This window comes from Natrix helvetica (genome assembly GCF_964273705.1).
Source record: "Natrix helvetica genome assembly, chromosome: W".
Taxonomy (NCBI): domain Eukaryota; kingdom Metazoa; phylum Chordata; class Lepidosauria; order Squamata; family Natricidae; genus Natrix; species Natrix helvetica.
This window is the reverse complement of record NC_138555.1, coordinates 55,565,228-55,582,601: the sequence shown is the minus strand read 5'-3', so window position 1 is coordinate 55,582,601 and position 17,374 is coordinate 55,565,228. Positions and strand designations below refer to the sequence as shown.

At 45.8% G+C, this 17,374-nt stretch overlaps 1 protein-coding gene across 4 annotated transcripts in view; it reads right to left on the bottom strand.

The window, feature by feature from the left end:
* Positions 1-17,374, bottom strand: part of LOC309400851 (RNA-binding protein 33-like) — a 379,136-nt gene that overhangs the window by 77,465 nt on the left and 284,297 nt on the right. For 2 of the 4 annotated variants that reach the window (XM_081969557.1, XM_081969559.1), the window contains exons 12-14: positions 12,761-13,089; positions 10,380-10,694; positions 2,285-2,572 (exon numbers count right to left, since the gene is read on the bottom strand). In XM_081969557.1, the coding sequence (XP_081825683.1) occupies positions 2,285-2,572; positions 10,380-10,694; positions 12,761-13,089 (932 nt within the window). The remainder of the gene's footprint in view (positions 1-2,284; positions 2,573-10,379; positions 10,695-12,760; positions 13,090-17,374) is intronic. The other 2 variants (XM_081969558.1, XM_081969560.1) reach the window with 1 other exon arrangement.

The window sequence follows — 17,374 nt, the reverse complement described above, 5'->3', positions numbered from 1 at the left end:
AATATTAATATTATTATTATTTATTTATTATTTATTTTATTGAACTTATTAGTCGCCCCCTCTCCCCACAGGGACTCGGGGCGACGTACAGAGCAATAATCAAGATAGCACCATATATCGTGCAGAGGAGGAATGGCTTTAATATTCCAGCCTTAAGCTTTCTAGAAAGTATTATAGCCTTTGTGTGCCAAATCATCTTTCCAGTAGACTTAAAACTCAGCAGGATATATATCTTTATTCAAAGCTACTGAGAAATTAAAAGCAAAAGATAATTCTTTTTGTTGTTTTTAAATTTGCAGGTTCAACATACTTTAATACAGGTAGTCCTTCACTTACAACAGCTCATTTAGTGACCGTTCAAAGTTACAATGGCACTGAAAAATGTGACTTATGACCGTTTTTCACAGTTACGACCTTTGCAGCATCCCCATGGTCACGTGATCAAAATTCAGATGCTAGGCAACTGATTCATATTTATCACCATTGCTGTGTCCCAAGGTCATGCGATCCACCTTTTGCAACCTTCTAACAAGCAAAGTCAATGAGGAAGCCAGATTCACTTAACAACCGGGTTACTAACTTAACTGCAGTGATTCACTTGACAACTGTGGCAAGAAAGATTGTAAAATGAGGAAAAATTCACTTAATAAATGTCTCACTTAATAACAGAAATTTCGGGGTCAATTGTTCTCTTACATTGAGGACTACCTGTAATGTGAATTGCTGCTTTTAAAATACACTATATTGCCAAAAGTATTCGCTCACAACTGAATCTGATTATTTGGATGGGTGAGCGAATACTTTTGGCAATATAGTGTAAAACAGCAGTCTTCACTCCTACAGAAAGCTACAAACCATATATACTGTATAATAAATATACTTTTCTTTGACAATAAATTTAAATGGTTATATTATCTATATAGAATTTCCACTAAGGAATACTGATGATATACTGCTAAGAAAACAGTATAACAGTATGCATTCAGTAAACAGTTACAAGAAAATGGAAAAAACGGAGAGGAAAGAGACATAATATTAATCACTAAGTGAAACTGTGACTATACCTTTTGTAGAATGTGTAGAAATCCTAAATATACATTGTTTACATTTAAAACCCCCCCCCATTGTTTTAGGCTAAATAAATAAATGAACAACCAGAACAGATTCATAAATGAGACTAGCGTTATTGAAAAACAACATGGATCAAGAAAATTTTCTTGTCAGACAAAAGCAGCAGCTTTGGAGAAAGCAGAGAAACGAGAATGCAGCACAGCACCTGAACTAACATGCACTTCAAGAGCTACTTTCATAAGACAAAAGTCTCTTATTTCAAATTGAATTGACAAATAAGATGACTATGGGCCACTTGGGCAAACAGATTGGGGGAAGGTTGCGAAAATGGAGAGGACAGTGAAGTTCACTGGAAAGACTGCGAGAAAGGGAGGACAGCAAGCAGATCTGCAGAAATGTACTGTAAAATTGGGATTAGGAAAGCCTCCTTTGTGGCTGCACCTGCCTGGCGGAAAAGCTTCCCACGGCAGATTCTGATGGCCCTAACCCTGTTAGCCTTTTGTAGGACTCTGAAGACATGTCTGTTCTTCGAGGCTTTTTTTTTGTGGGGGGGGGGGCAGTTAGGTGAGCTTGGTTGGTGTTGGTGATATGGTTCTGTTTTGGAACTTATTAATTGGGGCATCATGAGTTTGTACTGTTTTAATCTATCTATCTATCTATCTATCTATCTATCTATCTATCTATCTATTTGTCTATCTATTTATTTATTTATCTATCAATCAATCAATCAATCAGTCAATCAATCAATCATATGCCAATGTTAAAATTAGTCAACAGACTACAATGTTAGTACAAAGTAGTTATTTGGCTGCCAAAGAGCGCTAGCTTGTTTAGTTCACGCTGACACACTTATCCATGGTGCATCACAGGGAGTGGGAAGTTTTCCTTAGCTTCCATTTGCAATGCAACAGGATACTTCAGGCTGTATACTTTTCGACATATGCAAAATAGTAATCTGACTTTTTATGTATATACAAAAGTACCTTTCAGATTTAATAGTCATTGAGGCTTAACAAACACCTCTTCTTCCTGAATGGTAGGTTAAATCTTTTTAAAAAAAATTCTGACCATTTAAAAATAACATATTTTGGCAGGTAATAAAACTAGAACACAAGTACAGAAGAGTACAATCTATTTCAAGTGACCTTTGATCAAACCCACTGCTGAATTGAAGATGAGTATCCAATGGGCCTTTGCAAGATAGAACCCCTACCTTTGGTTCAGATTGGATCTGCGTTTTAGGTTGAGTGATGGGCATAACTGCTCTAGGCTTGGTCTCAGTTCTTCCCAGTTGGTTCTTGACACCTGTAACAGGCCTTGTAACAGGTGGTGTGCTAGTAATAGGTTTCACTTGAGCAGCAGGAGCTGAAGTTCGTTGGTTGTTAGCAGCCTCAACAGAATGCAAAGGTGCTATTGGCAATTCACGCAAATTACTATTCCTTGGGGTAGATGACTGGAGCTGCTGGTTTGGACGTTTTACAATGCTTTGTGTTGGTGTGTTCTGAAAGAAAAAAAGTTATTAAAAACTTATCCTGTAACAAATTTCTCGAACAAGTCAAAATTCAGGGTTCCTTAATAGAGCAGAATTGATGTACAGGCAATACAACCTTCCCCCTCTAGTAAGGAAAGCTAGGAGGCCCATTTGGCTAAATTAAATGAAACAGTTCTCCTACACCCCTGCCCCACTCCTGTCCTGAAGTTAACTAGCCAGAAAGAACTTTGCTAGAGATATCTTATCTCAAGGTCTGTCTGGGGGAAGGAAAAGACTCCCCTGTTCCAAGTAATATGGAATGAGAAATTTCCAGAACTCAGCAAAGAATCAATGGCATCCAGAGTTCCAGGATCAGTTGTAAGTAATCAGTTGGACTGGGTTTATAAGTTTCGATTTTATTTTCAAAGTGCTCAAACACTAGAGTCTTATTAGTAAAAACCTAATAGTAGTAAAACACTAGATAACCAATCATATAAGGAGGTAGGGAGTAAAGAGAAAGAAGAAGAAAAAAGGAAAAAACACAACGAAGTAGTGAGTGATGGAAAAGCTGGAAAACCCAGTTACAAAGTAGAAGATATAAGAAACATACCTAAGTTCCACAGAGGACTCAAATGCCTATACACGAACACTCAAATTTTAGGTAACAAACAGGGTGAACTTGAAGTATTAGTACATGAAGGCAGATATGATATAGTTGCCCTTACTGAAACCTGGTGGGATGAAACTTATGACTGGAATGCACTGATGGAAGGATACAAACTATTTAAAAAAAACAGACCTAACAAAAGAGGAGGTGGAGTTGCATTATATATAAAAGATCACTACATCTCTACAGAAATCCACAAAACCAAGGATGAAAACTACCTAGAATCCATATGGGTCAATATAAAAGGAAAAAAGAATGACATTGCTATAGGCATATACTACAGGCCGCCAGGGGTGGGTTTCAAAAATTGGGGCGTGGCCAACTTGTAAAATGTGGTGAAACTCACTTAACAACACTCTTGCTTAGCAACCAAAATTTTAGGCTCCTGCCTGCTCTCTTTGAAGATCGCCCTGTCTGACCACCGGCGCTACTCTGGGAACTCGACCTGTGGAATCCGACGCTCCAGGGGGAAGGAGACTCGGCCACGGCCCGCTCCCCACGTGAGGGACTGCCCCCCACCCAACCTCCAGTGGCTTCTGCCTCTTGCTCCACTTCTTTGCCGGCGGTAAGCGCCGTGGCGACTGAGGAGCAGGCAGGTGTCTGGGTGGGAAGCCAGTGGGCTGCTTTGGAGCCCGAAGCCCCGTGGAGCTGGCACGAGAGGCACGCGGGCCCGGTGGAAAGCAGCCTTTTCTGCATCCTCCTACTCTCTTTGGATCCCCCTGCAGTGGGGGGGGGGGCCTCTGCCTTTGCAGAAACAGAGCAGCAGCCTTCCGCTTGCCTGCCTTCGCAAGTTGGCCACGGGGACACCGGGAAGGCCACGTGGGAGGCAGGGAAGCATGGTAGGGCCGTGGGGAAGGGGGCAGGGGCAGCTAGCTAAGCCACGACTCGCAGGCTTACCTGGCAGCCAGATCAGGGGCACAGCGCTTCAGGCAGGCAAGCTGCAGAGCAAAGACTGGGCAGGGCGAACGAGCTGTGACCAGGGAACCAGTACGGGGGCATGGCCAGGCCACCATTGCTACCGGTTTGGAAAGGTACACCAGATTTTTACTACCTCTTCTGCCATGCCGTACCGTACCGGTAGGATCCCACCTCTGCAGGCCACCCAACCAAGTAGAAGAAATAGATCAACTTTTTGCTAAACAACTAACAAATGTATGTAGGAAACAAATCACAGTAGTAATGCAGACTTTAATTACCCTGATATCAACTGGGAGACAAACTCTGCAGCAAGTGGGAGATTGAACAGATTCCTAACCAACCTAGCTGACAGCTTTATCATCCAAAAGGTAGGAGAGGGAACTAGAGGAAAAGCTATACTGGACCTAATTCTTACTAATAGAGAAGAAGTGATCCAGGGAGTTGAAGTTGCCGGAACTTTGGATGAGAGTGACCATGTCATATTGGAATTCAATATACAGTGGGGCAAAAAAGTATTTAGTCAACCACCAATTGTGCAAGTTCTCCCACTTAAAAAGATGAGAGAGGCCTGTAATTGGCATCATAGGTAGACCTCAACTGTGAGAGACAAAATGTAAAAAAAAAAGACCAAACAATCACATTGGCTGATTTGGAAATAATTTATTTGCAAATTATGCTGGAAAATAAGTATTTGGTCAGTATCAAAAGTTCATCTCAATATTTCGTTATATATCCTTTGTTGGCAATGACAGAGGTCAAACGTTTTCTGTAAGTCTTCACAAGGTTGGCACACACTGTTGCTGGTATGTTGGCCCATTCCTCCATGCAGATCTCCTCTAAAGCAGTGATGTTTTGGGGCTGTCGCTGGGCAACACGGACTTTCAACTCCCTCCAAAGGTTTTCTATGGGGTTGAGATCTGGAGACGGGCTAGGCCACTCCAGGACCTTCTTACGAAGCCACTCCTTCATTGCCCGGGCAGTATGTTTGGAATCATTGTCATGTTAAAAGACCCAGCCACGTTTCATCTTCAATGCCCTTGCTGATGGAAGGAGGTTTGCACTCAAAATCTCACAATACATGGCCCCATTCATTCTGTCCTGTACACGGATCAGTCGTCCTAGTCCCTTTGCAGAAAAACAGCCCCAAAGCATGATGTTGCCACCCCCGTGCTTCACAGTAGGTATGGTGTTCTTTGGATGCAACTCAGCATTCTCTCTCCTCCAAACACGACGAGTTGTGTTTCTACCAAACAGTTCTATTTTGGTTTCATCTGACCATATGACATTCTCCCAATCCTCTTCTGGATCATTCAAATGCTCTCTAGCAAACTTCAGATGGGCCCGGACATGGACTGACTTAAGCAGGGGGACACGTCTGGCACTGCAGGATCTGAGTCCCTGGCGGCGTAGTGTGTTACTGATGGTAGCCTTTGTTACGTTGGTCCCAGCTCTCTGCAGGTCATTCACTAGGTCCCCCCGTGTGATCCTGGGATTTTTGATCACCGTTCTTGGGATCATTTTGAGCCCACGGGGTGAGATCTTGCGTGGAGCCCCAGATCGAGGGAGATTATCAGTGGTCTTGTATGTCTTCCATTTTCTAATTATTGCTCCCACAATTGATTTGTTCACACCAAGCTGCTTGCCTATTGCAGGTTCAGTCTTCCCAGCCTGGTGCAGGTCTACAATTTTGTTTCTGGTGTCCTTTGACAGCTCTTTGGTCTTCACCATAGTGGAGTTTGGAGTGTGACTGTTTGAGGTTGTGGACAGGTGTCTTTTATACTGATGACAAGTTCGAACGGGTGCCATTGATACAGGTAATGAGTGCAGGACAGAGGAGCCTCCTAAAGAAGAAGGTACAGGTCTGTGAGAGCCAGAAATCTTGCTTGTTTGTAGGTGACCAAATACTTATTTTCCACCATAATTTGCAAATAAATTATTTCCAAATCAGCCAATGTGATTGTTTGGTCTTTTTTTTACATTTTGTCTCTCACAGTTGAGGTCTACCTATGATGCCAATTACAGGCCTCTCTCATCTTTTTAAGTGGGAGAACTTGCACAATTGGTGGTTGACTAAATACTTTTTTGCCCCACTGTAATGCAAATACAAGCAATTGAACATAATCCAAGCAGTGTCTTAAAGAGCTGATTTTAACAAACTCAGAGACAGCCTAATTAAAATTCCATGGATGAAAATCCTAAAGGGGAAAATGACTCAAGAAGCATGGGAAACTCTGAAAAATATGATCATCGAAGCCCAGTCCAACACAATGCCACTGAAAAAGAAAAACAGGAAATCCAAGAAGAAACCAGTATGGTTGCACAAAGATCTCTCTGATAAACTGAAAGACAAAAAGGACAAGTACAAAAAATGGAAAAAGGGACACATAACTAAGGCAGAACATCAGCAGATAGCCCAAATATGCAAAGATGAAGTCAGGAAAGCAAAGGCTCAGAATAAACAAAGACTTGCAACAAAACTCAAAATTAATAAAAAAAAGTTTCTTTCAACATATAAACAAAAAAAAGTCAAGGAAACAGTAGGTCCACTTAAGAGAGAAGATGGCAAGGAAGTAACAGGCAGCAGAGAGAAAGCAGAACTGCTTAACTCATTTTTTTGCATCAGTCTGTCTTCATGCAAAAAGAAACTATAGCCCAACCTACCAAAAACATAACTGTAAAAGACAGACTAGAAATAAATATTAAAATAAGCAAGAAGATGGTTAGAGAACACCCATCTGATCTTGATGAATATAAATCATTGGGACCTGACAGATTACATCCCAGAGTTCTGAAGCAGATGGGAGATGTTATCTCACAACCATTGTACCATATCTTTCAAAAATCTTGGAGCACTGGGGAACTACCAGAGGATTGGAAAAGATGCGGTTCCCATCTTCAAAAAGGGGGGTGGGTGGGGGGACGACAGACCCAGGAAACTACAGACCAATCAGCCTAACATCAATACCTGGGAAGATACTGGAAAAAAATGATCAAAAACCAGATCTGCGAACATCTAGAAACAAATAAAGTTATAACTAATAGCCAGCACGGGTTTGTTAAAAACGGATCATGCCTAACCAATCTTATTTCATTCTTTGGAAAAGTGACTTAATTAGCAAAATGCTGTGGACATAGTATACTTAGACTTCAGCAAGGCATTCGACAAAGTAGACCACAACCTACTTCTTGGTAAGCTAGAAAAATGTGGGATAGACAGCATCATCACTAGATGGATTTGTAACTGGCTGAGAAACCAGAGTAGTCCTTAATGGTACTACATCTACATGGAGGGAAGTAAGCAGCGGCGTGCCACAAAGTTCCGTCTTAGGCCCGGTACTCTTCAATATCTTCATAAATGACTTAGATGAGGGAATAGAAGGGGAACTCATCAAATTTGCCGATGACACTAAGCTGGCAGGAATAGCCAACACCCCAAAAGAAAAGCTCAGGATCCAAAAGGATCTCAACAGACTTGAACAATGGGCCCTATCCAACAACATGAAATTTAATGTGGAGAAAAGCAAGGTTTTACACCTGGGAAGGAAAAACCAAAGGTACAAATACAGATTAGGTGAAACCTGTCTCAAAAACAGTAACTGTGAGAGGGACCTTGGAGTCCTAGTGGACAATCACTTAAATATTAGTGAAGTATTAGTACCATTTTATAAATAAGGACTAGGGATGACATGATAGCAGTATTCCAGTATTTGAGGGGCTGCCACAAAGAAGAGGGGATCAACTTATTTTCCAAAGCACCAGAAGGAAAGACAAGAAACAATGGATGGAACTAATCAAGGAGAGAAGCAACCTGGAATTAAGGAGAAACTTCCTAACATTGAGGACAATTAACCAGTGGAACAGCTTGCCATCAGAAGTTGTGGGTGCTTCATCACTGGAGGTTTTTAGGAAGAGACTGGACAGTCACTTGTCTGAAATGGTATATAGCAGTGATGGCGAACTTTTTTCTTATGACATGCCAAAATTGTGGCTGCGTGCACTATCGCGCGTCCATGTGTGCCCACACCAATTCACTCCTCCCCGCCCACCTGTGCATGTGTGCATGACCCACCCACACGCATGCCCACATGATCACCCCCCCCCAAGCTTTGGAGGCTTTCCTGAAGCCTGGGGAGGGTGAAAACGGCCTCCCACAGCCCCCTGGAAGCAGGAAACGAATTGTTTCCGAGCTTCCGGCATTGGGGCTGTTTTTCTCCCTCCCCAGACTTCAGGAAAGCCCAACAGGACAACCAGAAGTTAGGAAACGATCCGTTTTCGCCCTCCCCAAGCTTCAGGAGGCTTTCCTGAAGCCTGGGGAAGGCAAAAAACGGCCACAAAGGGCCAGCCGCAAGCTCGTTCCCGAAGTTCCGGTTGGCCCGTTGGGGCCGTTTTTCACCCTCCCCAGGCTTCAGGAAAGCCTCCGGAGGCTAGGGAGGGCGAAAAACAGCCCCAATGAGCCAACCGGAACTTGTCAAACTTGTGAAAAACCTTGTTGAAGGTTTTTCACCTTCCCCAGCCTCTGGAGGCTTTCCTGAAGCCTGGGTAGGGCGAAAACAGCCTCCCCCGGCCCTCTGGAAGGCTGAAAATGAGTTGGCCAGCTTGTGCATGCACACCGGACCTGACGACTGGCGTGCCAGCAAATATGGCTCCGCGTGCCACCTGTGACATGCGTGCCAGACGTTTGCCATCACGGATATATAGTCTCCTGCTTGAGCAGGGGGCTGGACTAGAAGACCTCCAAGGTCCCTTCCAGCTCTATTCTGATGGTTTATAGTTTCACAACTATTATTCCAGTAGGCTCAGTCCCCATTTCAGATGAGCTTACCTTATTATTACTTTATTTAAACGTACTATTTTTGTGATGTTGATCCATGCTTCTCTTTGCTACGTGTCTTCTAATAAATACTGTAAGTACTTTGGGTGCCAGTATGTGTATTGGGAATTATGTGGTATAACCCCCTTCAGGTAAACTACACTTTTGTAAATTAAAAGCTGCTGCTTTTAAACTGTCTTTGTGTTTTCTTTTATTATTAGAAAGAGGAAGACATTTTCTTTCTTTCAACCTTACTCACAACTCCCTGGGGGAGGGGGGTTACAAAACTACCAGTGAAAGCTGCCCCAGCTCCTTTCTTTCCAAGCTCTCTTATTTGGGTGGGGCAGGTCTGGTGGTGGGATGAATGAGCATCTTTCACTTGAGAGTACCACTCAACTCAAAGACAACCACTTACCTATATGGTGGTAGCTTGATTTTATTCCATACCAATCTAATATGTCAATAGATGAGTGAATGGGAGTTAAATTAAAATATAGTTCACAAGGGATATAGAAGGGAGTGTGGAATGAGAAAGGAAAGGCAAGCTGGTAAGGCACAATTATCCTCAGAGCAATTTTCAGTGTTTAAGAGAGTGGACATGGGCCAAGGGGTCTTGGTTCAACCCCCTACTCTTCTATAGAGATAACTGGTCAACTCTCTTCGTCTAATTTACCTGAAAGAGTTCATCTGGCATAACTATAATTTGTATACTGTATACAGTTTGGGTATCTGAGAGATCAGTGGTCTCCAATAGTTTCTGCAAACCCAGTAGGTACTGGCACAGTGGGTGTGCTCCAGATCCCCCCTATCAAACCTTGTCATTGTGTGGGACCAAGGACAATGCACTCTCCTAGGCTTCTAGAAAGCTTTGAAAATCTGGCTTTGGTCCCAGACCTGAGGCTGATGTTTATGATTTGCCTAAGACCCCTGTTTTGCTTTGCTGTTTATTAGATTATTTTTATCTGGGCTGCCCATCTTGACACAGTGGGCATCTCAAAAACCTGGCATTTTAACAGGAGTGTGTAGACTTTTGATATCCATTATATAAAGTTTTTTGCTGTGTTTATGTTTTTTCACCCCTACTTTCATATACCACCCAAAGTCCATTGGAGTTCGGCAGCCAATACATTTAAATAAGTAACAACTAGTGGACAGCCCCAGCCCTACTTCCTGTAAATTCCCAGAGGAATAGTGGGATAAAAATAATAAAGGTGGGATATAAATAAATATTAAAATTGAAAATGTTACACAGATTCTAGCCACCTAGAGTCTATTAATTTGGTGGGGTAGAAAAGATGAAATAAATAAATACAAACAGAGGGAGTAGATGGGGCAAGCAGTAAGAGAGATCAGAACTCATACCTTTTCAAAGATGACTTGTTCAGGTCTTGCCCCTGCCCAATAAGAGCCCATGTTTTTCACTGTATGGAAAGGACACTTACATGCCTGGCCTTTACCAGACCTTGCTGTTGCTGGCACTGCATCCAGTTGCCACTTAGCTGTTGCTGTGAAGTCTGTAGGTGCAGCCTGAATTGGGATGGGGCCACTGGAATCAGAGGCTGGGGAGGCACAGGCAGAAGGTGGTGCTGGTGGTGGGACTGGTGCGTCTGATGGTGAGGCTGGGGTGGTTGGGGGTGCTGCTGGGGCGTCTGTGGATGTTGTGGTGGTGGCTGTGGACGCTGTGGCTGCATAGGAGGGTGCAAATGACCCTGTACATTTGAAAACATGGCAGTTGCGAGGTCAGGCTTATTCTCTGACTGCAAGACAGAATCAGCACTTAACAAGGAAACAAAAAGCATCTAACAGAAAGTAAAGTATTTCAGAAATTGGGAGCTGAAGACAAAAAAAATGCTTTGGCACATATGGCAGCTGACTACAACTCTTTAAAAAATACATTTTCCTAGGATTAGAGACAGCAGCAGAATCTTGGTAATCTAGGACAAAGATATTACAGGTAGTAATTGACTTACAACCATTTGTTTAGCAACCATTTGAAGTTACATCACTGAAAAAGTGCCTTATGACTGGCTCTCAAACTTCTGACCATAGCAGCATCCCCACAATCATATGATCAAAATTCAGGTGCTTGACAAATGGCAAGTATTTAAGACAGTTGCAGAATCCTGGGGTTATGTGACCATTTGTGTCCTTCCCAGCCAACTTCCAACAAGCAAAGTCAATGGGGAAGCTGGATTTGCTTAACAACTGTGTGATTCATGGAATAACTGCAGTAATTTGCTTTACAACTGTGGGAAAAATGGTTGTAAATTCAGGCATGATTCACTTAACAACCACCTTGCATAGCAATGGAAATTTTGGGCCAGTTGTGGTTGTTAAGTCAAGGACTACCTGTACTGTCTACTTTAAAGTTTGAACCTGTTTGCTCTGACCAACTTTCAATCTTCAGATCTAAAGAGCTGCACAGCCCATTTCCCACCAAGTTCTAATCTGATAAATTCAATTACACTAAGGGCTTTCCTGCATGAAGGTATTATACTGGCGCTTCTCCTTTTGGGGGTGAAGGTGAAGATCACAACTGGAATTTGAATGCTTTTGATAATAAAATACAGAATCTTTCTAAAATATGCTTCAAATAAGTTACTAAAAGCTGGTGTTTGTTATTCAAGCTTTCATAGAAGAAAGCAAAGTACCAAGAGAGGGAGCTCTAAGCCTTGTAGTGTTCCAGACCTAATGTTTTTAGATGCATGATTAAGTGACTCACAGTACAGAAACTTGTTTTCATGAAATAGACTTCAGTATCTCTCCTGGAGTAAATCAATTTAGGAAACCAAGGAATATGTAACAATGCCATGTTACAAACTTTTCTAATCCCATCAGGTCTGTGAACAGCTTCACAAAAATCAACACTTTTTAATGTCTTCACTTTGAAGCAGCTAGCCCTTATAATTAGATATTAGAATAACTACTGATATTAGAATAACTACTGATCTCCGCTCCTTCCGTAAGAAACTCAAGACCCACCTGTTCAACTTAGCTGGCCTGGCCTAACTGTAGTTTTGTGTCCCTCTAGCCTGTTTTGTAAATTTTTAGGGGTAGGTTTTTAGGTTGTTTTAATTTTTAACTATACTGTACAGCCTATTATTTAATCTGTTTTTATGGGTTTCTAAAAATATTTAATTTTTGTATATTGTTTTTACTGTGGTCTGTACACCGCCCCGAGTCCCTTTGGGGAGAGGGGGCGGTCTATAAATTTAATAAAATTAAAATTAAAATTAATAATTCAATTAGTGGTGGCCACTAATGAGAGTAATATTGTTATGCTTGGCACAATAATAAAAAGACATGTTTAAATTGCTTCAAATGCTAAGCATTCAAGCTCTGTTTACAAAGGAGCTTCTCTCAGCATTCTGCTTATGCAATGTATGTTCTGAGCTAAGACTAAACCCGTAAGAGTTTCCCACACACAAATGCCACACTCCCAATAGGTTGAGATTACAACTCCCAGAATCACTCTAACAGCATAACTATGTTAGGCCAGTCAATATCCACAACTCACTTTACTCTTAGCCTGAAATAGCAAAGAAATTACTATTTTACATAAAAAATGGTTTGATAGTAGAACCAAAAAGGCACAGTAGAAACTAGTTATATTCTCCCAAGTACCAGACAAGAGAGTTGCCATCTTTTTTAAAAAGTAACTGGATAGCAGATCTGTATTACTATCTAAAATCATGCTCCTGCAAAAAGGGAAAAATAAGGAGGAACAACTATACTGGAGGACCTACACAGACTTTGAAAGTTCAGGCTACAATGGTCATAGGAGCACATGACAGAGAGGAGGGCTGTCCTGATCATTACATACCTGCATGCCGGCTTGGGTGAGAGGGGTTAAGAACGGCTGCCCTGGTATCTGCAGGAAGGACTGCCTTGGGGGAAGAAAAGGCCGTGCATTGGCTGCTCCAGGCTGGCTGAAGTGAAGGATTCCCATAGGGCCCTGGGGCTGCAGATTTGGCCTTACCAGCCTTTCTCTTGGAAACATTGGTTGCTGGCCCTGCTGGCTGAAACCTGGTCCAGGCTGGCTGAATGGGAGTGAGTTTTGGCTGGGCACAGGATGCACACTGTTAAGAAGGGGAGGCGGTGGTGGAGGGGGGCTCCGCTGCTCAAACAAATGATGGCTGGGAAATCTCAGCTCTGTTGGAAAAATCAAAATGAGACAGCATGAAACCAACCCATCTGCGAAGCAAAATAGTAGTTTTGGCCCAAACCTACTGGAAATAAAAGTCTCATGGAGAATTGCCAGGATCATGCCCAACAATTTCTTCAATTAGCCCAATACTTTCTACTCCAACTAGAAGTCACCAGTTCTGTAGATAAATGTAGTAGGAGTGATAGAACATGGAGGCAGAGTTAAAAGACGGATCAGCCTAGACTGCCTACATAGCCACAAGTGAACTAAGATTATAACCTCCCTTGAATTCCACTGACCCTTATGTAACTCCAAGCAGGTGTTAAACTTGAGAAGATTCCTGTGCATAGGCATGATTAACAATAAATCAGTTTAATTGGACCTGCACATGTGGACCTGGTCTTCTGTGCCTGACAATAATCATTCTGTGGTTAGTGCATCACTTCCTGAAACTTTTCTGTGGTAAGGATGCATTAAACAAGGTAAACAGTGTATAGAAAAGGGCTGGAGTAACAGACATGTTGCTTCAAGAGTATGTATGTAATTGGTAAGTGCTGGACTTCAAGCAAAGGAAGATGGGACAATTTTGGGATTGGCCAAGTGATAAAATCACTTGGCCGCAGCGGGCGGAGGCGCCGAACATGCGGGGAGCCACGAGCGGCAGCGGGCGGAGACGCCGGGCCTGAAGCGGCGGTGACCCGAGCGGCGGCGGCGGCGGCTGGAGACGGGCGGAGGCGCCGAACATGCGGGGAGCCACGAACGGCGGATGTAGGCCATGGCAGGAACGAAGCGCCGGAGGCCTGGTAGGAAGAGGGAGGCCTGTGACACTGGAGGCCGGGCAGGGACCAGGGGGCATGTTGGTGACTGGCAGGAGGCTTCAACGCCAGGTTTGGCAGAGGAGCCATCTGCCTCCTGCTAGCTGCCTCCTTGATTGTGACCACCTACCCCCCTGCTGATTATTTACTAATCACCTGCCCCTGTTTACCATCTGTGTGCGCCCGGTGGATCACCTCCTTATCTTCTATGACCCTACCGTTTTATTGACCATCTGCCCCCCGCTCATTACCAACAATAGACTATCTGCCCCTCGCCACCCACCACTGACCACCCACCAGCCCCCATTTATTGACTATCTGACCAGCCTACCATCCCCCCCCATCTAGGACTGTGGTCTACTGACTCTTGACAACCTCCTCCCGCATTGGAGCCCTGGCCTTTTAAACTACACTGGACTAATGGCATACATGCCAGAACATCTTCAGCACAGATCTTAGGCCCTGCTGAATTTTTAACATTACCATGTATCTGAGGTCAGACCTGATTTTACTGCGGGAGTCCCCCCTCTCGCAGGTGTGGCCCTCCGCCCTCTCGAGGGCCCACCTTGATGATGGATTTATTAATCGCGAGAGGTGGAGGAAGCGGAGACTTAGGGGGTTTTTAGTCAAATGTTTTTTAAATGTTTTAGTGGGTTCCAGGGTGGGGGGGAGGGTTAGCTCGGCCAAGGGAGGGGTTAGTGCCAGGCGAACAGGTGTGGTCGGGAGGGAAGTGAGCGGAGCTGGGGAGGGGAGGGAGAATACTGTTCCATCGGAGGGTCTTTTGATTTCAACGATCGTAGGGAGGGGTGGGTGCGAGGATAGACGAAGACTCTTCAGTTGGTTGGGAGACCGTAGCCGTTGGACACGCCCGGTCATTTGTACCAACCCCCGCACCCTAGGTGGCCAGGAGCTACAGAGCCAGGGCCTGAGGCTGATGTTGTGCAACGCGAGGTCCGTTGTCAATAAGGCCCCCCTCATTAATGATTTGATCTCGGAGGGGGTGCCGGACCTTGCAGGGATAACGGAGACCTGGTTGGGCCACGAGGGGGGTTTACCCCTCGTGGAAATATGCCCACCAGGATACCGTGCATTCCATCAGCCGCGGGCCCTGGGTAGGGGTGGCGGGGTAGCGGTGATTATACGGGAGGATCTGGAGCCGAGAGAGTTCACTGTGCCACAGATATCCGGGTGTGAGTCTCTAGGCGTGAAGTGGGGCCCAGGGAGACAGTTGGGCTTGCTGATTGTATACTTGGCTCCTCGCTATGCATCAGCGGCCCTGCCTGAGCTCCTCGAGATGATTGCAGAGATGGCGGTTGAGACCCCCAAGCTATTGGTTATGGGGGATTTCAACCTGCCGTCGATAGGCGAGTCATCCGAGGCGGCTCGGGAGTTCATGGCTTCCATGACAGCCATGGACCTGACCCAAATAATTCAGGGGCCCACACACGAGGAAGGCCACACGCTGGACCTTATTTTTGTCTCCGGCCAGTGGAAGAGTGATCTGGGAATAGGGGATTTAGCTATTACACCCCTGTCATGGTCAGATCACTCACTTCTCCAGCTCGACTTCCCAGGCGCTACCCCCCATCGCGGGGAGGTGGAACCAGAAGGTCCTAGATGGTTCCGCCCCAGGCGCCTGATGGAACCTGAAAGGTTCCAGACGGAGCTTGGGCCATTTCCTGTAGCCCTGACCCGCTCCCGGATGGAGGACCTGGTGGCCGCGTGGAACAATGCGGCTGCCGGGGCCTTGGACCGGGTTGCGCCTTTGCGGCCTCTCCTGCGGCAGCGAGCCACCCTGGCCCCTTGGTTTACCGAGGAGCTAAGGGTGATGAAGCGCCGCAAGAGACGCCTAGAGAGCAAATGGAGATCTTCACGCTCTGAATCTGACCGAACACAGGTAAGAGCCTATTTACGGACCTACCTTGTGGCATTAAGAGTGGCCAAGCGTCAATATTGCGCCACTCTTATTGCGCCCGCAGATAACCGCCCTGCCGCCCTGTTTCGGGTGACCCGCTCCCTCCTTTTGCAGAGGCCGTGGGAAGCCCCCCTTGCAGGGTAGAGCAGAGGAATTTGGGGAATATCTGCAGGACAAAATCGCTCAAATCCGTAGCGAGTGGGTCCCTCCCAGTAGTCCAGGGGGGGACGTCGGAGGCGAGTCTTGAGGGACCATTCTGGGAGGAGTTTGACTCTGTTGCTGCCGATGATATGGACAGGTTGCGTGGGCGACTGCGAGCCACTACATGCTTACTGGACCCGTGTCCCTCCCGGCTTATACTGGCATCCTGGGAGGTTACACGATGCTGGCTCCAGGAGTTAGTCAACGCTTCTTTGAGAGAGGGGTCCTTGCCGGCCGCCTTGAAAGAGGCGGTGGTGAGGCCCCTACTCAAGAAGCCTTCCCTGGATCCAGCTATGTTAACCAACTATCGTCCTGTCTCCAACCTTTGCTTTTTGGCAAAGGTTGTAGAGAGTGTGGTGGCGCAACAGTTCCCACGCCACTTGGAGGAAATTGATTATCTAGACCCGCGCCAGTCCGGTTTCCGGCCCGGTCACAGCACGGAGACAGCCTTGGTCGCGTTGGTGGATGATCTCTGGAGGGCCAAGGACGGGGGTTGCTCCTCCATCCTGGTCCTATTAGATCTCTCAGCGGCTTTTGATACCATCGACCATGGTATCCTATTGCGTCGTCTGGAGGGGCTGGGGGTGAGGGGCACCGTCTTGCGGTGGTTCTCCTCATACCTCTCTGGCCGGACGCAATGCGTGCTGGCAGGGGAGCAGAGGTCGACCCTGAGGCCACTCACTTGTGGGGTGCCACAGGGGTCGGTCCTCTCGCCTCTCCTGTTCAACACGTACATGAAGCCGCTGGGTGAGATCATTCGTGGTTTTGGGGTTGAGTACCATGTGTACGCTGATGTTACTCAGCTGAACTTCTCCACCCCGAACCACCCCAACGAGACCGTCGAAGTGATGTCCCGGTGCCTGGAGGCCGTACGGGTCTGGATGGGAAGCAACAGACTCAAACTCAACCCCTCCAAGACGGAGTCGCTGTGGATACCGGCGCCCCGGTTCAACCAGTGGGTCCCATCACTGGCCATCGGGGGCGAACAACTGGCCCCCGTGGAACGGGCGCGCAATTTGGGCGTCCTCCTGGATGCTCGGCTGTCGATGGACGACCATGTGACAGCCGTGGCAAGGGGGGCGTTCCACCAGGTTCGCCTGGTGCGCCAATTGCGCCCCCATTGGACCGGGACGCCCTTCACACAGTCACCCATGCGCTTGTGACGTCCCGCCTGGACTATTGCAATGCTCTCTACATGGGGCTCCCCTTGAGATGCACCCGAAGGCTGCAGCTGGTCCAGAATGCAGCCGCGCGGGTAATCATGGGATGTACTAGGTACTCCCATATAACACCTCTCCTGCGCGAGCTGCACTGGCTACCTGTGGCTTTTCGGGTGCGTTTCAAGGTGTTGATTATCAC